The sequence below is a fragment of the Aphelocoma coerulescens genome, chromosome 10 (genome assembly GCF_041296385.1).
Source record: "Aphelocoma coerulescens isolate FSJ_1873_10779 chromosome 10, UR_Acoe_1.0, whole genome shotgun sequence".
Classification (NCBI taxonomy): domain Eukaryota; kingdom Metazoa; phylum Chordata; class Aves; order Passeriformes; family Corvidae; genus Aphelocoma; species Aphelocoma coerulescens.
The window spans coordinates 13,515,802-13,540,006 of NC_091024.1; the positions used below are offsets into that span (position 1 = coordinate 13,515,802).

Below are 24,205 nucleotides of genomic sequence, written 5' to 3' on the forward strand. Positions count from 1 at the left end.
GCTTAGGTTTCTGCTGTGTTGCTGGAGAAAACATTTCTAACATTGCTACATGACTGAGAATAATTGAGAACTCCAGGACAGTTTATTTGTGAAAAATGCAAGTGGAGCACACACTTATGTAAAACTAACTGCTCGTCAGTTTAGAACTTCGGTCTTAAAAGGAAGGCTTTTAATGCTACTAAAGAGGAATTCCTCACTGTTAACAGCAAATGGAAATTTTCACTGGGAATCAGCTGACACCTAGTGGTAAAAGCAGGAGCTGAGCTGGGGGAAGGTTCAGCTCTCTTCTGGAAGTTCATTACCTCTTCTCTGTTGGTAAGCCAACCTAAAATCTTCTCCAAGCATGTTAATATCATTTTCGTCTTTGAGTATTCCCTGCATTAACAGGAAAGAAACACACATCAGAAGGTAAAACAAAGAGATTACTATGGACCTCTGAAATTTTCCATGGAAGCAAATACTGCATCCATAATGGTATCCATAATACTGTTATGTTACCTTCAAAACAAGCCTGAAAATCAAGCCTGAAAACCATCACAAAACCTGAGCAGATGAGTTACAAATTTGTGCTAACCCAGAGACCCCTTTTGTTTTGCCAAAAGACAACATTTAGCTGTGTTCTCTTGCTCACAGAAGTGACTGCAGTCAGTACAGCACAGGAGCAGGTTTAGTAAAATCAAGCAATTGCAGTGAAAAGAGGCCCTGGCTGGGCTGAGGCTCTGTCTCCACCTTTGCCTGTGTTGGTATTAGCTCATACAAAGAAATAACTTGGGAAATCAAGTAATGCAGGACAACTTAATCAAAAACTATGTTTTTGAGAAGTGGGGCACCTGGAAATCTAAATTTCTAAAGTAATTATACAGCTAAAAATATGTATGACCCACAGAACATACCTTGCAGCATTTTAAAAAGAGGAAAAAGTTACAAACTGCATTTATATTGGAAAGTTTTGGATTTGGTAGCACTTTGCTATTTAACCATTTTCAGTGAAGTAATGTGATGTAGGAGCACCCAACTCAGACACAGTGTTGAAGCAGAGAACAGAAAAGTAGAACATCATACATGGCACATATGTGAGCCTTGGACATTGAAATTGCCAAGGCTTCCTACAGCAGCAAATTCAAACCAGAAAAGTATACAAAATGTTGTCACTGAGTTACCCTTTAACAAAATCTACATTAGATAACAACTTGCTCCAAGTGTTACAAATTCCTGCACCAATAATTGTATTAATATTTGAATAAAAATGAAACTCTGCTCTACTTAATATTTTCCAGTATTGCAGAATTTCTTTAACCAGCTGGATAGCTCCCTCCCTACTGTAAATGCCTTTTTACATCCCTAAGGCAGCTCTCTGTTTATTTGTGTACTATTAGGAGATCTTCCCAATTATGAAGCACAATACGAAAGAAATCTTAGTTTATTCCTATTGCAATAACTGCTTCCATCTTTTTAACTTTTAAAAATACAGGGATGAACAGAGCAAGCTTAGAAATGCTTCTGTAAATGCTGCAGTTCATTGCACTGCTGCAGAATCCATAGTTATGGAATATTTGGCAGACAAGCCAGAGTTGCAAGAAATTGCTGCCAAAACCCCAGCTGAGAAATTTGGTGGAAACAGGTTTCAAGATGTGGTGGACCCCTTTGTAGCTAGAGAAGCCCTGCTGCAGAACTCGCGTTCCATATTTCAAACACTGGATGTGCAAAATGCTGTGGAAGCTTTGAGCGAGTTCTGTACAAGGCATCGATAGTGCCAGAGAGCCCAACGCCCCTCAGCAGAAAGAGCAGTACTGTAAATGCATCCCACCTCAAAAGAAAAAGGAAGAGGTGAGTGCAAGTGAGCTAACACAATAAGGACGTCCACTGACTCCAGGAACTTGCACAGTTCTGCAACTTCACCTTGAACTATCCAAGAGAATACCAATTTACAGGACAGATATTAAAGGTGTTTAAAATACAGTTCACTTACTCGAGGAAGATAACCCAGCAGTTTCCATGCATGCTCTTTCAAGAGTTTCTGTCTCTCTTCTTCAATAATTGCACGGATACTTGCTTGTCTCCTCTTCTCTAACTCTCTTTCTTCAAGTTCACGCTCCTACAATAAACAAGTTTTCCCAAATGCTGTTTCAGCTCTTGTGAACATTTGTTTCCACCACTATCCACCACAGCATAAAGAGAAAAATTTTAGTGGAGTAAATTTTGAACTTCCATTTACTAATTCCTGGTCACAGGAAATTCTCTTGAAAAGAATGGAAAAGTGTATGTAAAAAAACCCCACAAAGCACTGTTTAAACAGTACCTGTTTGGCAACTGGAAAACAATCTCATCTAGATAAAAGAGAAAACTGAATGGCAAGTCATGGGATGAGTCTGCTGTCCAAGTGTTTGGTGTCAGAAGCCATTCTGAAGGCAGGCAATGTTCAGTTCTGGTGGCTTTTTGGCTCTCAGACAAGTTAGTCTATTCCTGCCCTACTGCTCTAATCCAGGAGAAGGTGCAATAGGTATGAATTCTCACATTGATGACTGGAAATTGCAATTCACATTACACAGGTGATTTATACCCTATAAACAGTTATGAAAACAGCAGTATGGGATTCTGTGTCTTGCTTTCAGCTTACACCTTTTCTTCCTCAGATCTCAATTCAAGAGACTTAACCTAAAGACTCCTCACACATCATTATCAGTGCAGCTGACCAGGGATGTGGAACTGGACAGCAGTTGTGTTGTTGATCTCATGGCTCCTGAAGAGGTATTTGCAAAGCACATCAGCTACATGGTGGGCCAGGGATGGTGTTGACCCCAGCCTCTTGAGCAACAAGAAATAGTCGGCTCTAAAAATACTTTTTCTCTTGTCAGAAACCAAAACAAAGTCCTGCTTCCCCCCCCTGCAATTCCCATCACCTTTCCCTAGCAACACCAGCATTGTCCCTTAGGATAGCACAAGTATTCCCATATTAAACACTCTGCTCAAACCAAAGGTGCATGTGAAACTCTTACTTTTTCTGCTATACACTGTTGGCGACGGTCCTCGAGAATTTTCTCCACGGCCATTTTGTGTTCGAGCTGTTTCATTCTCCGTTTCTGCGCATTCAGCTGCTCAATGCGATCGTCCTCGGCAAACTTGGCCAAAATCTGCTGCCGGAGGGCTTCCTCCTCTTCTCTCATAGCTTGTTGTGCTGCTGCCTTCAGAGCAACTTGCTCTTCATATGTTTGCCTTAAGTCTAGGCGCTGCCTTATTCTCTTTTCAATTTCTGCCTATAAAGGAATTCAGTAAAATGCAGTATTACTGAACATTGAAAAATTCTGAGCAGCAGCAGCCAATCTACTCCATTTGTCTTGGAATAAATTTACTGTAGTTCTTAACTTCTAGCATAACTAACTGGAGCAAACATTCTGTATCTGACAGTGCTCTCCAGTATTAATCAGCTTGGCAAATATCACATGATTCTCAAAATTAAGTCCAAAACAAAAAGGAGATTTTTTTTTTTCCCCACTGTGATGAAGGGAATCAACAAGACAGTCATCCTGAACAACACTCTAAAAATAGCAGTGTTTGGTATCTCAACCTATGTTACATTTTGTTTTTCACCCACAGCAAGGTAAGACAGAGTGTGGCCAGGCACATAGAAAAAGGATATGCAGAAGAAAAGCAGCTAATTAAACTACTTTGCTAAAACCTAAACTTCCAAGTTACTGATAAGTAACTTCACATGATAAGTAAATGTATAAATGGGGCCATAAGGGTATTCAAAACCTTCACTTGTCTTCCTGGTTGAAATTAAAACATAAATACATTAGGAATGGAAAAGGAAACTCAAAGTACAAAACTTTCCCTCCAAAACCTAAGCTAACGTACAAACTGCCTGTCTGACTGAGAACATTCAGGAAATAGAGTTGAAAATAAATACTTTGTGCTAAAACAGAATTGGAAACAATTCAAATTCATTTAAGACTCTTAAAACTGTATCAGAATTGAGCCTTTTGCTTTGAGATAGCTCACAGTCCAAAAAGGGCTCAAGGAGTCCCTCAAACACATCCCAAAGTCACAAATAACACTGCAGACTTAGATATCCAAAGTGTGTAAAAAAACCCCTTCATGTACCTGCCAGCACTTACCATCTCCTTCTTCCTTTCCATCTCTTCTTGTTTTTCCAGATACAGATCTTGGCGGATTTGTTCCTGTTCTTTACGCCTCTGTTCTTCTCTTTCCATGGTCTTGGCAACCTATTACAAAAAAGGAAAGGTTTCTAAATGAAAGATAAAAACATACAACAATTTTTTCTACAATTTCAATTTTTGATACCATGTTTTGAACTCTCTGTTTTTTCTCCTCAATGTCTCGAACTTTAGCCATCCAATCATCTTCTCTTTGTTGTTGCATGTTGGCAAACTCCATAATTTTCCTATTTTCTTCTTCCATCTCTTCCTGTTTCCTTTTCCTCCAGATAGCTTGTTCTTTTATAAACTCTTCAATATATGTCTGAGTTTCTTTTATTTTATCTAACTTCCGTTGTTTTTCCCTGTAGAAGATGGAAAAAAAAAGTTCAAATAGTCATTTAACACACTGCAGAGTAACGTTAAATCAACCAGATGCTCGCCATTAACAATATATTCCAGAAACTAACATTTAAATTACTTTCTTAACCATTCAGCTAAAAAGTAGATAGCTAAATTGAAAATAGTTAGTAATGAATTGCCTGAAGAAGGGAATCTCATATCTAACACCTTTCCAGAGGACAGACTGTATACAAAATTACTCACTGCTGCTGCATTTTATGCCCCATCAAAGAGAAGAAAAGAAAGCCAAATGGCACCACAACTCCTAAACTTTTTATTTACACGAAACCCTCCCCCCCCATACCCTGCCCTGAGAAACCTCCTTCCCTGTTCCTAAGACATGCAAACAAAGCATCTGGTGGCAAGGCAGGGACACAAGGCAAGGCAGAAATACACAATATGCTGTTGTGTCCAGCACGATGGGCCCACTGGAAGCCCTCCTGCAAATAAAGCTGGATTTCATATTTGAGGAACAAGGACACGAGACTGTCTGGGACATTCTGATGTTTCAACAGGAAAATTCATGCAAGTCAGTCTCTTGTTAGTAAAATGCGACCAAGGAAAACTAAAATAGGCCTTAGTCTATATGGAATAGGTGCATACAAATCAGCTTTCTGTGCAGATTTATATGAGTTATGTTTTAAATTGATAAATAATAAAAATTCAAAGTAACTAACATTTGGTCTTCTTCATAGATCTTTTTTACAATTTCATCAATCATGAGTTTCTCTCTTAGAAACTCTTCATAAGCCTCTTGTTTCTTCTTCTCTTGTTCCTCAACCTGCTTGTCCAGTTCTTGATGGTACATTTTCTTCTCCTGGTTTCGCCTCAGTTCTGCAGACATCTCTTCTTTCAGAAACCTGTGGTACTCTTCCTTCATCTCTTGGGCTACTTCATCCTCCCATTTCTAGGGGGGAAAAAGGCAACACAAGATTTCTTTTCACTCCCTGTACTACAACTTGTAATGAAAAAATGCACAGTATGAAAAGGAATTATGCTGCATTACCAGAAAGAAATGTCTTCCACCTCAATCTATAAATATAGAGCCTTAACATGCTTAATAGCTTAATCCAGTCAGTAGAACCCTTGAAGGGCATCCTCAAGATTTAACCAACTTGAGGAGCACTAAAAGTACTTAAGGGACAAAGCACTGAGTACAGGTGGGACTTACATCAGCACAGTGACTGGAATGAAGCTGGGCTACAGAGAACACCCTCAATGAGTACATTGCTGTACAGCAGCTGCCTCCATTGAACTCTGTATAGAGCATTAACATAATCAGAAGCATCTGCCTGATCACCAGTATTATTCTATACATAAATACAAATTTGCAAGTCTTTCTGAAGTTACCCAGATCACTGTTTAACAATAGTAACATTGTTTTCAACAACCAGACTCTGAGGTACAGATTCACCACTGTAAAAACTTACTGTACAAAGGGTATCATAGTTTTTACTATGTTACAAATGTTACAAAATGTTACAAATGTTCCAATGTTACAAATGTTACAAACCCAGTAAAATAAATGTTACAAAACCAGTTAAATAACAACTATAACCAGTCATACAGCTAATTCACTACTCCTTCAATTGCAATGGCAAAGTAAATCTTTTTCTTACATCTAGTTATTACTGGTTAATTAATCCATCATAACACAAAATATATTTTCAATAACACCGAATGCCTGAACAATATTTTAGATGAAAAACGTCAAAGGAAAAATCTTCTGCACAATCCATACAAAGAGTTACAGGACTCAGGTGCTGGGATGCACTAATTACCATTTTCTCATCGTATATAGCTTTTTTTTCAGCAATCTGTGCAGCTCGTTCTTTATTCATATAAGCAGATTTCAGCTTTCTTTCTAACTCTCGAAGTTCAAGACTGGAGGGGGAAAAAAATTATCCTATTACAAGGGGGGTAGGTATCTAGGGGAAAAAATTAAGTTTCCATCACTATTTAAACACAATATTTTTCATCAGGGGAAACCCTGATGAAAAGTACTGCTCTAGGTAAAGGGCAAAAAAAGAAAAAAAATCCATTTAAAAACAAGAGTTACCTATATTCCTACATGTGCTATCAACAGTTCTGCATACTTGACTTCTAACTATATAAGCACAGGTACACATACATGCACATATATGCTCACGGATATGCCCAAAAGTACATATACATATCCTCAAAATGAAGATTTTGTAGATCAACATCTTTTATAGACAAAATTTGCTTAAAACTACCTTTTTATTATACCTGGATCTCAAACTAACTTTTCCTTCCAGGTCTGAGTCCTCTCCACTCCTTCTACAACTTTCCCAAATCATGATAACAAGCAGCCAATTTGATATAGCTGGGAAATGTCTGAATTACCTGTTTGCTCTGACTTGTTGCCTTATCTTCTCATCTTTAATTTTCTCGAGGTCCCGCCTCGCCAGCTCAGCCGCCAGCTTTTGCTCTCGCTCCAGCTGCAGCGCTCTCTGCTTTCTGTTCTCTTCTGCCTGATCAGAACAATTTCCTTACCAACTCTCGCACACGCACATTTGGAAGAAAGCAAGGAGACTGTGCAGTCAGCAAGACTATACAAGTTAGTAAATGATTGTTACTGGGGAAAGGTTTTGACGGGCAAAGGTAAAGCCAGGCGAACACCTCTCCTCGGCCTTCCCACCCCCCTCGAGCGCGGCCGCCCCCGCAGCTCTTACCGCCCGCAGCGCCTCATCCAGCCGCCGCTCCCGCTCCAGCTCGGCCCGCAGCCGGGCCGCCCGTCTGCCCCAGACCCGCTCCTCGGACGCCTGCGGGCGACAAGGGAGAAGCGGTGGCGCAGGACAGCCGCAGGGACCCGCCCCCGCTCCTCATGCCGTCCCTGATCCCGCTCCCCTCACGGTCCCGCTCTCCATGCCGCCCCCGATCCCGCTCTCCATGTCGCTCCCCACCTCGCTCCCCTCACGGTCCCGCTCTCCATGCCGCCCCCGATCCCGCTCTCCTCACGGTCCCGCTCCCCCCACGGTCCCGCTGTCCATGTCGCTCCCCACCTCGCTCCCCTCACGGTCCCGCTCTCCACGCTGCCCCCGATCCCGCTCTCCTCACGGTCCCGCTCTCCATGCCGCCCCCGATCCCGCTCCCCTCACGGTCCCGCTCTCCACGCCGCCCCCGATCCCGCTCCCCTCACGGTCCCGCTCTCCACGCCGCCCCCGATCCCGCTCCCCTCACGGTCCCGCTCTCCACGCCGCCCCCGATCCCGCTCCCCTCACGGTCCCGCTCCCGCTCACCATCCCGCCGGCCGTTGCCGTGGTAACGCGTGGCGCCGCCGGCCCCCCGGGCGCGATTTCGCTCCTGGGCGAATCGCCCCCGCTGATTGGCCGAGATGGCGACCCGACCCTGGCACGTGACCCCCGCAGCAGGCGGGGCCGGGGCCGCGTGACGTCACGGCGAGGGGGACCTTTGAAAGTTGATATTTAAAAGCATTTCTTGAATAGTGACTTTGAATTAATGCACTTGATTCACCTCTAAACACAAGCCTCAGGTGGCAGCGTTTAATTAGGAATTTCTCTCCTTCATAGCTCTGACGATGGATCCCCAAGAGGTGTGGGAGATACAGGCACAGGGCAGAACACAACACACAGAACATGAACATCACCAAAACAGATGACTCTACCTGATTCTGGTAAGGTTACTTGGTACAGAGTATGCTTTATTCAAGAAAACCCAGCCTTTAATATTCCAGAAAGAGACCTTACACAGACCACAACTGCTCCCTCCAGTGTTTGGCCGGATTGACTCTGCTCCAGGAAGGAAATCAACCTTGGGGCACCCAATTCCCCAAACTCAGCCTACCCACTTTCCTCACCTTTATGTTCCTTCCTACGCAGTTAAGTAAAACTGAAGACATTTAAGCTTATTTAAAAAGCAGTATTTCAAACTCATTAATGTCACCTACTTTATAAAATTAATTAAAATTAATAAAGCTTAAGAGAAGAACACCTCTGAGAATTAGGTTAAAAGTCTGCTTGTTTCTATTGATGCAGTGCTAGATGTGTCTATATCTATATATTTTTGGGATGAAAACACTATTTTAAATCTTTTACAAATTTTCCCACAATGGTGGAATTCTTTCTGGAGCTTTGGTTATTCTCTGTCCTCTTAATAAGAAAAGTGTTTTCCCACAATGCTTGGGGAAGGGAGGAATAAACTACAGGAGACCATGTCTTTAAAAGGATACAAGCAGAAAGAGACGAGACAGAAAAAGATCATAAACTTTCCCTAGTTCTTCTTTGCAAGAGGTGCTACCACTATACTTCTCTTACAAAAACAAACAAACAAACAAACCAACCAAAACACCCCAAACATTAAAAAATCAGTTTCTTCACCATTGGGCAAGGAAACAAATAAATGTCAACACCACCCCCACCCCACCCCCCATTCCCCAGTCATCCAATGATTCCAAAGCATTGACTTAGAAAGAAGGAATCTTTTAACTACTCTGGCACAGCAGTGACTTTTAGTGCTCAAGGTTTGGAGGTGGCAGGGCTGGGGGGATAAAGGTGCAAAAGGTACTTTTGCTGCCCCTTCTCCTCAGTGAACAGATATGAGCCTCACTGGAAATAAATGGAATTTTCTTTCTTACCAAACAAAAGAACAAAATCAAGTCCCTGCCCTGCATTTGAGGAAATAAGAGCAAAAAACCTTGAGACATAAAATGTCATCTTTGCTCACATGACACCCTCATTTTGGAACAGCAACCCTCTAAAAGGAGAGCACCTTGAGTCAGTCTCCAGGACAGCAAGGTACTCAGAAAAGTGGGAGTAAAAATGCTTGAACAAAATACATATACATATCAGAGACCAATGAGTCAGTTCACAAAGTTATTTTTAAAATTAAGAGGTGGCTTGTATTTGCATGTAAACTATCTGCTAGCAGTGTATCTTTCACAGAAGAGACAGACCACAGGACTAATATCCTGAAAGATTCCCAATGGGAAAATATTTTGAGGTTTCCAGTCCTTGGAACCTCACTGTTCTTTTATTTCCTATACATTTCACATCTGCTAAAGTGTGCTTAAAATACAAAGAAGAAAAAAAATGCAACCAGAGAATTCCTTTATCCTCAATACCTTATGGCAGTTTGTGCTCAGAAACTCTTACCTTTAATGCCCTGATTGTTTTCCCCAGGATAAGTTAAGCCACAGGGGCAGCTCAGTAAACGTTCTGTGCCTGCAGACTTCCAAAAGAAGGTAAGTAACCTTTCAGCACATAGCACCCCACGTAGAGAACCAGGAGGGGAAAATAACCCATAAACTCCACAGAAACACCCAATACACCCTTGCCTTGTTCTTCCATTAAATGGAATACATAAGAGATGGAAAACAAATGTTTCCCTCAATTTAGATGCAACTACTGGTTTCATCTCTTCTTGAGATGGAACTGAAGGATGGAACCCCCAGGAACTGCAGACTCCTATCCTAAAGCTTGGGCATCTTAATGTTTTTTTTTTGTTCCCCCCCTTACATCCAGCCAGAAGTTCCCCTTTTTCAGTTTGCAACCATTGCTGCTCTCCAGCACTGGCTGCATCTCCCTGTTGGCTCTCCACACACCTGCACCTGGCCAAGCACTTCTGTGCCAGGCCCTCTTAGCACATCCTGTTCTCCTCATCAAGGTCATCTCAGTTGGGTGCTCCTCCTCCACCTGAGAGGCAAGCACCTGTTTTTGCTGCTCCTCCTCCCAGCTGTGCAGTCACAGCAAGTGACCCCCTCCCTGGAGGGGCCTCCCTCGTACCTTCCTGTTTGGGAAGAAATCAAGCACTGTGGTGAAAACAGACCTACCTTCTCCTCGTGTCAAAAGAAGAGCTCCTTGATAGCACTGATTAATTTCTCAGTTAAAGACCTACGAACTTCACACATACAGAGCAGAGTTCAGTCCTGGCAGAGTTGCTTTGCTCTTCTGAAGAAGGAGAATAAAAACGCACTGGTTTAGCAACCAGCTGGGTCAGACTTCTTAGAAATCCAGTGTGTTTATATTTCAGTTTTCTTTCATTACATAGCTTATGAAGTTTCTAGAAAACCAGATAAATGAAATATCTACCTTCCTATAACATGGAAAGGAATGAGTCCCTGCTGCATAATTGCAAACAAACTCTTGTTCCATAGAGCATTTCTTCTTGCAGCAGCCTGGTTACAGCTACAGGTCAGTGACCTGATTCTCATTCCTTTTTCCTAAGAGCATTAAACCCTCCTAGAGCCTGAAAAGCTTTAGGTAATCAGCAGCCAATTGTACAAATGTAGAGTTAAACTCAGCAGTCCTATCTCAGGGTTAACACAGCATCTTAATAAATGAGTCAGTTCTTAAACTCAGTATCAGCACCCACTGATGAACTCCTGACAGCAGAAGTGAAGACTGCTGAGGAACGCTAACGGTAAAAATGATGAAATGGAGCATTAAAGGGAAAAAGTAAGTTCCCTTTATTTAGCAGTTTCAGTTGAAGGTGATGCAGGAACACATGGCAGAAAAGGTCATTAAATGAAAACGGTGAAGCCATTTTGCAAGTTTACCTCTTTTCTAGGGCATTTTACCAGATAATCATAACATGAGACAGTGACAAATGCATTCCAGCTGAGATATGTGGATCATGCTGACTTGGCAACATTATAAACCACTATTGGGGATAACACAGCTTCTCTGTGAGGTAGTTTACCTTCTTTGGATGAAAAGATAAATGCAAATTAACAGGGAAGAGTCTGAAACATCTGAGCTGTGCTATTGATCTACTAAGGACCCAGATAAGTCACAGAGAAACTAATGCTTGCATTGCTTGAGATTAGTGATGGATGGGATAGCCGATTTAGGAGCTAAGGGGCTATCACTGTCAACAAAGTCTTAGTACTAATTTTTTTTTTTTAAATTATACTGCAGTAGTAGGGAAAACATGTCCCATAGCAGCAGTAGGCAGAAGCAATCTTTTACTCATGACATTATGGACAATAAACAAAAATATTACAAGGAACAAAAATACTCAGTGCTTCTAATGTGTTCAACAAAAATACATCTGTTTCTGATGTGACAAATGTGGGTTTAGTAAGTATTTAGTTGTAGAACTCAGTTTTCTTTTCCTGTGAGTTTGGCACCACTTTGCCAGCATTCAGTGATTTGAACACAATTAGAGAGCCACATCCACCGTGCTTCTTTTAATTCAACTAGCAAACACTGGGGAGCATGCAAGTGCTTTCTGCTGAGAATACCAGGCTTTCTGCTTCACCTCTATGAATTTTTTTTGAACACCTGGTCTAGGTACAGCAATATAGTTCTTCTATAAAGAATGTTGTAAAACACTGCTATAATGACACTTCTGTTTTTTTGCAGCAAGACCTTTATCCACTTACCTATCATAACCAATGAAAGAGAACAGAGATCGTAAATTCAAGCAAAAAGACTGAGTCCTTATGTAGGAAAGTGAATGGAGATTTTTAGTAGAGAATCTGGATGTTTATGAGCATGAAAGTACTGTTTCTAAAAGGTTTTTAAAAAGTATATATTTACTGAGACTTTGACATGGGACCTCTGATACAAGTATTTGTCAAAAGTGTCCTTCAAGACAACAAGTTTCATTTGTAGCTTTTAGTTTGAAAGAAAGATTAGATTTTTTCCTATTCTAGTCTATCCTTGTCTTTTCTGTTCGGGGTGCAGAGGAGGCATTTGAGTAATCAGCCTGCAAGCTTGACTGCCAAAGTGCCCAACTGAATGGGCAGAGGGAAAACTAAAACCAGACATGGCCTCCACACAGTGATCATCATCCCCCCAGCAGATTTTGGCTGTCATTAAGCACTGACCAGATCACCGTTTCCTTTTCAGTATTTTGTATGCAATGCCATCAGAACATACACCTCTGGAAGGAAGATTTATAATTTCCAAAGGTGAATGACATATTGAGAAATAAACTGTTAAGTACTAAGCTTTACTACTCTTCCTATAGCAGCACCCATAAAAAAGTACACACCAAGCAAAAGGGTGAGATGCCATATTCTTCCTGGGGACTGCCTATTTCCTGGGAAGCACCAAGTCCAGGTGTTGGCATGGGTTCTAACTTGAGGGCAGACTTGAAAGCACCAAGAAATGTACTTAGAAGAAAGCAGAACGCCTTTCATTCCTGCAAGATACCACCAAACACAATTAATTCCAAAGAGTTCCGTTCAGCTTTTGTGAATAATTAAAAAACTGAGGAGCTCCAAAGGGGAGCTTAGCAAAGAGCAGAATACTAAGAAAAAAGATATCATTTGCAAACAACAGAGTATTAAACAAACTAATCTGTAGCCATAACCTCAAGCCAACCAATGGAAAGGGCAACTGAAGGGCAGTAACAGAAAACAAACATCAGTCCCAAAAAGGTCAGAGAACAAGGTGAAAGCCATTCTGCTGCCTGCATCCATCTCTTACACTGGCTCTTCCTCCTGCCCAGCAGCCTTGGCAGAGCCTTGTGATGAGCCCCAGGCTGGTGCAGGCTCTGCTTCCCTGCCCCACACAGGGATATGTCTGGAGGAGTCCTGGGGCATGTTTAGTAAAATCACTGATGTTTTATTCAAGAGCTTTTAGAGAGGAGAAGAGTACACAGTGGTTACTGATACATTTTGCTGCTGACAAAACAGCAATTTTGTGCCCCAACAAAAATTCCTCGCGGAAGCAGTGAATTGGCTCTGCATTGCTGTGGGCCAGACAAAGCCCACAGATTTCTGTCCATGAAATGTCCCCACCACAGTGTTACCCCCAGGCTTTGCTATGCATCAGTCCCTGTGTCTGTTTCAAAAAGTGCTCCTGTAAGCTAAGCCTCATGGGTGGTACTGAGATGATCACAGTGTTACTACAGAGAAACCAGCTGATTTTGGTGTCAGAGCTCCTGCAGGAAAGCAAGGCCCTTCTCCATGTCTCCACTGAGATAAGGGAAAAAGTTGTCTGAGAAAATTCACTGAGAAAAGTTTCACTGAGAAAATTTCAGGTCATCATATAGAACTGTTAAAAGTAAGAAAAGCAGTGAGATTATAGAAGGATTTCCACCAGTAAGCAATATTCTCTTCCCCTTTGGTATCTTAGGACAAGTTGCTTCCTTGAAATTAGAAAACAGTGTTACACACATGTAATGAGTAACTACAGAGTTCAGGGTTGTGCTTATGCCTTGCACAATAAGGAACCTAGTTTTGTCTCAAGTTATATCTCTAGAATTTAGAAATCAAACCTAATCTAATTTGCTACAGCTGGACACCACCTGCAGAGTACTGTTTAAGTACTCTGAACATTACGTACTTATCTTTTAAATATTGATAATGCCATTTTTCATTTATGTGACATAAAGTCCCACAGGGAATAATTATGCTAATAAACCTTAATGATTCTTGCAAATAAATGATCAAACAAAATTGCTACTGTTGATTTATATTAATGGATGCCTTTAGGAGAAGATTTGTCAGGATGTGCTGCTTCTTGAATCCCAATTCATCTTATTTAGCAGAAGAATGTACATAGTTTGTAAAACAGATTAAGTGTTTAAAATATAATGTGTTCATGCAGTTTTTGCAGTTCATAACACTCAAGCACTATTATCTTGCCTTGTGGCAAATCTGCATTAAAGGCTTCGTTGTATACAACCTTTGTCAGTCCTTTTTTCCTCTCCTTTTGTCCCCTATGGCTAAAAAAGTCCTCCTTCAGAAGATCTCTAACTTAACCTTTCTGTCACTCATGCAAGAATCAGTGATCACTGTGCTGTTGTAACAGATAAACACCACTGTTGAACAACTTTGATTTTACTGTAATTAGTCCAGAAACATTCTTGGTGCTTTAATAAGGGCACACGACCTGAACCGGGGTGACCTACAGAACTTTACAGGATATGTTAAGATCAGCAGTTTCTACTTTTCCTCTGCTATCAGATATGCTGGAAATTCTCATTCCCAACCACCCATACTTCTGAAATTTTAACCAAGTTCATTTGGAAAACAGTTTACATGGGCTTGCCTTCTAGATAGTATCTATGTTTGAAAGCAATACCAATGGACTTTTTGCTTTAGCTTATAAATAACCACTTCCTGACTCCATATCTATTCAGATGTATATTAGAGAGATACAACTGTAGCTCAAGTACATCATTTTAGTATTTTTTGAGGAATTATCTCTACCCTCTGTCATCTCCATTACCTGTCTAATATTTTCTTCCCATCCCACAGGTCTTTGTACTACAAAGTACTCTTTTGGGCACTCCTAATTCCTCAATTTTTCCTCTTGTCATGAAGCATTCTTCAGGCCTTGCCTCACTTCATTTACATGTGAGTACTATTACTCCTCTTCCTTCTCTGTCAGTGGGTTTGGAATGATATCTCTCATCAGGTTTCTCCAGAATCCAAAAGCTCTGTTGAGACCTCATTTCTGCAGACAGAAGCAGCAAAAAGTGGGACTAACACAGTATCTATGTTAAATGAGATTTTTCATTGTCCCTCCAACACAAAAACTTTTCTCCTAAACTGCCTCATCTCTTCTTTGCAGGTTGTTTTAATGTGTGGTGCTCAAGTGAACCCCATGGCACATGATTCCTGGTTATTTATTTGAAGTGCAGTCACTTCTTATTCTCACACCATCTGCCCAGAATGTCTGCTTTTATATACTGTAGACATTCTAATTTAAGATACTTGATCTTTAACAGTTAGTTCATGCATTTTAGCTAAAATTTATTTACAATTAGATGATGAAACATTCACTTATACCTTTTTCATGCATGTAAACTGAGATTCCAAATGGATGTCACTACCAATTTGCTAGGAACACATACACATTCCTTAGTGCTTATACAGTGGATTAATTCTGGTTTAATACTCATTCATTTTTATCCTGTGTCTTCTAAATAATTCATGTTTATTGATTATGACTTATAAGTACCACTGCACCAGGACTCTACACTGGCAGCTGCATAAAACAAAATTGCTTTTACCTAGACTGCAAGATTTACTTTCTAAATACTTTCCTCTTTTAAAAACTGACTTGAAAGGAACAATTCATTCTTATCTGCTTGTTATGCAATGTGCTAGTTTCCTGAAGGACTATAGGTTTTTATTTTATTTCCAGTGGGGGGGGGGGGGGGCCTTTCTTCTTCTGAACTTCAGTATTTTGCTATTCAGTATTTGAAAAACTTACTCTCTTTGCCTTCCAGGCAGCAAATACCCACCTTGCCTGGCTCCCAAGGTGGCTTAGCAAGTCATGGCAAAGCATCCTGTTACTCTGCACAAAACCTAGGATGGGAAAGGTGTCCAGCCAGACTAGACCTAAGGTGTAGAAGGAAGTCCCTCTGCATAAATCCTTCTCTGGACACCTTGAGCTTGAGGACAGAAGCCTGAGTCCTTGTAGCAGCTTGTCCTCAACTGAAAGCAAGAAAACAACCAACCAATAATAATCAAATTGTGCCTTCAAAGTGGTATGTGGAAATGTAGACTATAAAGTGAGATGTATCTTAAATAATAGATAATACTAAATAGCCAGTAGTTTTGGATGTAGAAGATCCATCTTCCATGCCCTCAACTGCATCAGATAGAGAATTTGTCCCATTTTCCTCAAGAAGCTGTGAAAAAAAATTGAGATGATTTTCATCCCAAAATGTATGGAAACCCTCCCTAAATAGTAATTTTCTGGCCAGTCCTAGTCAGCGTTAAACAAATGTTAAGGTTATATCTATAGGCTCTACTAAGCTGTATTTTATTTTATCTAAGATTTGAACAGTTTAAACTGATCTGAGTAAAACCTGGAAAAAATCCTAGACATTTGCAGACAGTTATTTTCTAAATAATATTGCTAAAAATGTATAATTCAGCAATAAAACAGACAGAGCTTACAAGCAAATGATATACTAATAATGCTAAGCATAAGTTTAGTCATGTCATACTGTAAGGCAAAGCTCTGTAATGAACTCAAAATGAACTATGGTGGAAACATAACAAATAGACAAGAATAACAGTATCAGTACAGAACAAATACCAAACCCCATATTTTTGTGTCACGTCTACCTACAAGCAAAAGATGTTTACTGTGAATTCTTTTTATGCTCTGCAGATTTCACTTACACAAAGTTTTGAACCTGTTCTAGTTGGTAATCTTCTAAGAGTAAGGAGATGCGGTAACTAAGATGCTTAAATGTAAAGCCATGAAATAACATGACATTCATGACATACACCCAAGCTTTTCTGTAGGTCTCTTTCAGGTATCCTTTTAATTGTTGATACCCTGGAAAGAGTGACATTTTTTAAATAGGTCAAGTAAGTTTTAACCTTAATAAATTAGAGAATTAACATATTTACAGCATTCCATAATGTTGTTCAGGTGGAGGAGCTGTCTCTCATATTCCTCTTCAGGACTGACAGAGGAAAAGAAGGTCTCCTCAGGCCACATTTTTGGTGCATATTTCCCAGGGAATGAAAGTCACAGTACAAACACTGATTTAGCAAGGAAAAGAAAGGGAAAATGAGCTTTGGCACCTATTTGCATCAGACTGTGTCCAGCCCTGGGAGAGGATCCTGGCCTGGGGAGTGTCGTGTGACGGTCGGCAATGGAAGAGATGGGGCAGATTGCTTGGATGCAAGAAGCCGATTTTATTGATACAGAGCTAAGTATTTATACCTTTTCAGCAGTAACTAAAAATAGATTCTTCTATACACAGCAATCACTATAACAATCCTATCTATGTTTCTTAATAACATTGCCAAACTAAAAGCTAGCACTAGCCAACACAGATACATACCAAGCATGCCATTCCCTTATACTAGCTATTTCCTGGTAGGCCGTACTGCCTGCCATGGTTTGCGGCCTTAGCAGTGTTAGTGCGTCCACTTCTGACACCAGTTTAGCAGTGCTCTCACTTCTGCTTTCTAGCTGTATCTCCACAGGGGAGGGCTCTTCTATTGGCACAAACCAGAACCTGAAACAGCACGGCAGAACCACATTCCTGGACACCACCCTCTACACCCTTAATTGTGACTCCAGTTGTGTGTGATGACCTGGTCCCAGGCTTCGTAACCACCTGCTTTTCTCACAGTAACATCATGGGCTGTCACAGGCACTTGTCCTCCTTGGACCTGGGAGCAGAGGCTGCACTGATTACAGCTGTCTGAATGCAGTGTTGCCTATGTCTGCCTGAAGATGACCAAAGTGACAGTTTTCCTACATAGTATATCTTTAAAATTCCCAATTAGAAGACATGAAAATACACTCTAAGGCCTTGGCTTAATTTAAGAGTTTTGCTGTACCCTGCTCTTCCTCTAACAGAAATGCCTTGTTTCCCTGGGCAAGTTTCTGTATGACTCACCATTTCCATAAATTCAGCCTCACATTCATGAATGCACCAAGGCTATTGAATATTTATCAGATTTTGGACTTTATTTTCCTGAAAGATTTGCATTTAAATAAACGACAACAAAAGAGAGAGCTGAAAAGAGTTTTCCAGAACTCCCCCACATTACCTCCTTCAACTCTTGTACCATCATTGCAGCCATTGTCTACCAAATCTTCCCAGGCAGACAGAGAATATATTACTGTTGCAAAAAGCAAGATGCAATTTAGGAACAATAACTGCATGTGATTACATGAGTTTACAACATGCATATTGTTATGATACTTAGGTTAGGTTTTTATTGCTATTATTAAAAAGTCTACAATATTTGCTTAATCCTTCATTGAAACTAATGTTGAATTTGCCATTTATAACTTTTGTTATTTTATTTGATTTCTTTTGCCTGGAAGATGCTCATCTGGAAAATGTGAACTTATCTTCCTTTAATTCATTTAAAATTAACTTCCTCAGCATAATATTTTTCTATCCTCTTCCTGAGTGATAGCCATTCTTCACACAAGAGAGTCTTCTGGCAGCACTCCCTCCTCATTTTTGGTGCAAATACCACCAGTGAGGACCTGCCACTCTCTTTGGTGCCAAGAGAACTGAGAGGTTTCTGTTGGACTGGCTCCAACAAGGGTGAAAATCAGAGCTTCTGCATTTTCCTTCAAGCAACAAAAAAGAAGCACCAAGATCTCGCCTGCCTACTCTTTGCACAAGCTTTTCCTTTCCCACAGGCATCCCTGAAACACCAAACAGCCACAGAGCAGTGAATAAGCTCAAGACCAGAGATATGGAGACTTGTGCTGCCAATGGAAATGGCTGCTCAGGACACAGAAAGCTGTGTGGAAAAGCTCTGAATCCATTTTCCCTTCACCCTCACTCAGTAATGCAGAAAAAGGGAAGATGAAAGTGAGGGAGAAAAAAATTATTTAAAAAGCAATTAAAAAAAAGAGCAGCTTTGAGAGCTTGAAGCTGCTTCGAGGGTCTGCAAAACAGATGCAACCTCTGCTAAACATCCACTAATCTCAGAGCATCAACTGAGCTCATCCTCCTGTCCCTACCACTACCCAAACTCCACAGAGAAACAAACAGGAGCAACCTGAGCCCCTTTCTCCTCTCCCCATGTCCCACCCTGAGGAAACCTGCACCAGGTAAAGGCAGCACCAGAAGATGGACCAGAGGCATTTGGGTGTGTGATGCCACATAAGTCACGCTAGTAAACAGATGATTTCAAAGGCAGGTTTTGCTTTTGCAAGGGATTTTTTGGCCTTGCTGTTACCATGATGTGTTTAGAGGGTCAAGGACAGAGCAGCAATGACTCACACAATGGCATAGCTGGGGGATAGGATGTCTGTAAGAACCAGAAATCCCCTCCCTTTGCTGGTCATTATACCAGTCCTAATGTACCTGCAGCTGCTAAACTGCATTGCAAGAATATTAAATTTGTATAGCTCCTTCATGCTGGCAATTGCACTAGGTATAGAAAGATACTACAAAAGCACAGAGAAAGGCTGGATCTATTCAATTCCCAATGGGGTACCATGAGAAAGTTCAGCAACTTCCAGATCGTCACACTACATCTGTTCTGGTGGCAAGTGCTAACGTTGAGGGTTTTCATTCTATATATTTACTAGAACTAATCCATACCTTTGTAAACTCAGAGTAATTTCTATCCTGAGGAATAGTATCTTCTCATTCTAAATCCGCTTTAATGATCACGCCTACCCCATTCCACTGAGACCTTTCAGAGGGAAGAGGCTCTAATCTATTTAGCTTCAACGAAGGGTTTCTCTCTGACACGTGCTCTCCTAATAGACCATTTATCAGGATGAAGGGTGATCCCCAGAGAGTGCAGACAGCAGGACTGGCCTAGCCTGAGTGACAGTCTGTCCAGCAGAGATTGACTTTAATGAAGCACAGAATAAACAGGAAGATTAAGAGAGTGCAAAAATCAGTGACAAGTTTTGAGTCCACCTGGGCAGCTTACTGCGCAGCACAGATCTGTCACTGAGTTATAAATGTTACATATCTGTTTGGTTGCTAAGGATCAAACACAGCAATCCCACACACATTACAACAGAAAACTTTCCCCTTGAGTCTCACCCTTGAGAAAGGGTACCTGCTTTAAACCCAGAAACACAAGCTGAGGGTGGACTGGACTCTGGCAGTGTTCTGGTCTGACCCTCTGCTCAGAGCTGGGCCAGTTAACAGTATGTTGCTGGGGGATTTTCCAAGTAATTAATTTTCAGCTGACAATCCTTTGTAAATACTCATGATGGAGTTTCTTTCTCTGTGACAGAAATGTAGTGACAGTATGGCTGTATTGTATGGGATCCATCTTAGTAAAGTTCAGACCATAGCATCTCCCGAATCCTGCTACTGATGATGGATAGAAGGTAGGTGTGCCTGCCAGTTAGAAACATCTACCTCAGGGTGAGGTCATGTCAGCTCTCTGTACTGGCTGTTAATGGAAAAAGATAACTCAGACACAGACACCTTTGGACAATGACTTGCATTCACAAACATCAGGCTCTTAGCCCTGAGGTGTAGCCAAGGCTCATTCTTCATTGTGACAATTGTGACTCTTATGCCAGACATCTCTCCAGCATCTTCAAACTTATTTCTTTTGTTGGACTTGGATAGAAATTCATAAATGGAGGCTGAAGCTACAAATAGAGAGTTTTTCACCTAGTGATAACAAGCTTCAAATGTGACAGGATTATTACTACTACACCACCTCGCAGCTAGAAAAGCCTGATTACAGTGTACATATCTACTACCAGCAAGTAAGAATCATGTTAAATCTTGTCTCTGGATGATCTGCTGGATGTAAAGACATCACTTTGATGAAGCAAAGAAACTAATCATCTTTCCACAGAAGCTAGTCTTGAAGAGAGCACACAATACTGGCAAGATACTTTACTCCCCCCCAAAAATGGAGTTTTAGCTCTAGTTTCTAGAGCAGAATTAAGTCCCTATTAACTACTTTCAAACAGTTTTGCTCATGCAGGTCAAACTCTTTACTGAAATAAAGCAAAAGTTTCCAAACAGAAAACTACAATACATACTGTTGCTGCCAAATATCAGGACCACCTAAAGTTTTTGACATAAAGTGGCTATGTAAATCAGCTTTATAGATGCAGTGCTAGGGTCCACACTGTCTAGTTTATTTCCCTGTAAAAAGCCTGTTTTGTCTGTGCCAATATTCACATATGACATCCAGCCCAACAGACAATGGCTGCTCCACTGTATAGACTTCTGTATGTGTTTTTCTTTTCAAAGCACAATACATAAGGTATGAGCACAAGAAATGAAACTGGATGTGAAACAAGCCATAGAAGAAGTATTTCAGGATCCCCATCTGCCCATGCTGCAATTGTACACGGCCAACAGATGATGGCACCAAAATTCAGTCTGTTAGCAAATGCTACTTGGGAATTGACAAAATGTTTGGGCAAATACATCAAAATGTATGTACTGACATGTAGCCAATTTAAACTGCATAAAACAGACACAACTTAAGGGAAGACAGAATGCACCTTTTACAGTAAACCATCACTTTTCCCCTGCTCCCTCTTTGCCCACATCTCAAGGACTTTGTCTTTCAAAGTGTGCACAGTCAGGGTCTGACTTCTGAGGGACAATGTGGACAGATATTCATATCAATGGCATCATCATACCTTCAGCCTTTGCTAATCTTGTGCTATATACAGCAATAAGAATGCTCTTAAAAGCACAGGCTAACTACAGGATCAAATGTACAATCAAGAATGAGAAGCTCAAGGATTGTACTTCCAAATGCATAAATAATTTGGCTGTTAGAAGTCACAAATGTACTACCCCATCATGGATATTTCCATGAGTTTCTTCAATCTTTCTCAATTACACTGGTTTAAACACCATCAGTTTTGGCTAGCACTTGAAAAACCATCTGGTATATAAATATTCATAAATTAATTTATGAGAAATACAGTCTCACTGCTTCACAGGTAAACATCACACACAGCTTTAAAGAAGCAGCAGCAGCAGCACAGTTTCAAAGTAGCAGGAACTGTATATATGCTTTAAGATTGGACAACCTGATTAGCAATAGTATTTCTAATGCTGATTATACCTTAAAGCAGGAAGGAGGCAGGTGTTAAATAACTAAACAAAGTACAACAAACAAACACTTCAGTGTTTAACAAGTTACTGGGTTTAGTTATTCCAGAGGTTTAATGGAAGCTATGTTGTTTTAATCTATGAAAAGTGTCTTCTGTTTGCCATATGTTTGCAGAGCCATCATTAAAACTGTAATTTATTATTGGAATGAACCTCAAAAATATTATGACCCAGCATCACATCCTGGAACCAAAGGTCAGATCAGCATTTTGTTCATGGTATTAAGCTCTGATATGCCGCCTCAAGCAAGACAAAGAGGTCTATTAATTCTGGAAGGCCAAGCCCCCCCCATCAACTACACTTGTTAGAAGTCTAATTAGCAGGTTGAATTCTACAGTCCATAATAATGCTAGCGGCCACACAATTTGAAAGGGTAGAACTCACTGATATTTCACAACGGGTATTTAAAATTTAAAAAATACTACAAAGCTTAATTATGGAATATAAAGTGTAAGACATTTTTTGACACCTGATACGTTCATATGTTCCTATTGCCAAAATGATTGCATTGAAATTTGAAAGCTAAAAACTGCATCTTCTGTGTTCAGAGATCACCGTGAAAGCAATTTCTATAACCTGTCCATTTATCCCTTCTAGCTCATTCATTTACTGATAGGACTGTCATTTGTTGATAGACAGTAATGAAGGTATTAGTAGTTGGTTTATCCTGCTTTGTACGTTTTATATACCTCTCTTCGTGAAAGAATATTTTGACACATTATAACAAGACAACATATTCTTTATGCTTAATGCACAGGTAGTATCTTTATACTAGTATGTGCCTATGTTAAAAGAGAGTAAAGATTTTTATTATTAGAAACTGTGCACTCTCTGCTTTTATGTCAGGAAAAGGTTTTAGATGAGATTTCAAAATCTTGCTATTCAAATATGTAAATGAGTTTTACACCATTGAAAATAATAACAAGATTCAAAACCTACTTTCTTTATTCATGCAAAATATGTTGTAGGGATTTTTTTTATACCTCTGAAGTTGTCTGTACTGTTCCAAAGTAAATCTTCTTTTCTATATGACTGATGCTTCTCCCTGTATTTGGAGAATTACACCTTGGTCATTTGCTTAGGAACATCCTTGTAAATGAAAACACTGGAATGGAAATTAAGGAAATACTTTGTTTCTACAATAAGTACTATATATTCTCTGCTTAATCTGATTTTCATTGAGGGCTAATATTAGAAAGTTGCTTATTCTCCATATTTCAGACTTAGATCCATTAAAATCCTTTCTTTTCTCCAACCTCTCACTGTCAACTTTTTACAGGATTTTTTGTTAACTAGGTAAGAAAAGTGTACCATATTTATACCATGTATACTGGGTTGGGCTTCTGCATGCAGCTGTGAAGCGAAAAATGACAGCAAGGGTTGGGATTAAAAGGCTAAGGTTGCACAGTTAAAATAGCAGTGTTTAATTACCAGTAGCTAAAATAAAAAGCCAGGGCAGACTAGAAGTGATTTTGTACAGATGAAGTATTTTACATCTTTTCCTTGCATTACTTTCTCACAAGACCATAAATCAATTACTAAACTACCAAAGTCTATCCCCATCTTTGTCAACATCTAAGTGATTAAGTACCACTTTATCACAAAAAGTGAGCCTTGACTGATGAGAAAGCAGCCAACCTCATACAGGCTGTAAAATCAAATATTATCACGGAATCATAGAATGGTTTGGGTAGGAAGGAACCTTAGGGATCATCTCACTCCAACCCCCCTACATGGGCAGGAACACCTTCCATTAGCCCAGGCTGCCCAAAGCCCCAGCCAACCAGGCCTGTGGCAATAGACAATGCTGCATGGCTTCACAGCTCTGTCTTGGACTGTTCAGCCACCCCTCCCTCAGCTCTACCAATCACTGGACCCGAGTTATTTTGAGTTCACTCGTGCAAATACACGGCTGGCATCCTGAGCTGCCTGCTCTGTGGATGAACAAGGCAGACAAGACTGGTTCAATAGGAATATCAATCAGACATCAGGTGAAAACACCCATCAGCACATCCATTTACACATAATTTGCAGAACAAAGGCCCTGGAATCTCTAAAGCAATACAATACTTGCCCAATATCTGCCTAAGCCCTCCAGGAAAGTAAAACTAGCAAAGCTGCAATTCACACGAGTATAAACTGGAGGG

At 40.5% G+C, this 24,205-nt stretch overlaps 1 protein-coding gene and 1 long non-coding RNA gene across 3 annotated transcripts; one reads left to right on the top strand and one right to left on the bottom strand.

Annotated features, from left to right (window-relative positions):
• Positions 1-54: 54 nt before the first annotated feature.
• On the bottom strand, positions 55-10,202 carry MNS1 (meiosis specific nuclear structural 1). 2 transcript variants are annotated; one of them, XM_069025317.1, is made up of 12 exons: positions 10,055-10,202; positions 9,692-9,767; positions 7,820-7,989; positions 7,253-7,342; positions 6,924-7,051; positions 6,338-6,440; positions 5,234-5,463; positions 4,303-4,519; positions 4,116-4,223; positions 2,997-3,254; positions 1,970-2,095; positions 55-375 (listed from the first exon to the last, which is right to left on the bottom strand). In XM_069025317.1, the coding sequence occupies exons 1-12, from the start codon at positions 10,196-10,198 to the stop codon at positions 277-279; spliced, it is 1,749 nt and encodes a 582-aa protein (XP_068881418.1). In that variant the 5' UTR covers positions 10,199-10,202; the 3' UTR covers positions 55-276. The 2 variants fall into 2 exon arrangements, with proteins under 2 accessions (XP_068881418.1, XP_068881420.1); XM_069025319.1 differs by having other exon boundaries at positions 9,692-9,760; positions 10,055-10,165.
• LOC138116255 (uncharacterized) lies at positions 8,126-16,183 on the top strand. Its single transcript, XR_011154087.1, has 3 exons — positions 8,126-8,214; positions 14,752-14,850; positions 15,729-16,183. It is a non-coding gene; the product is annotated as an uncharacterized lncRNA (long non-coding RNA).
• The last annotated feature ends 8,022 nt before the right edge of the window (positions 16,184-24,205 follow it).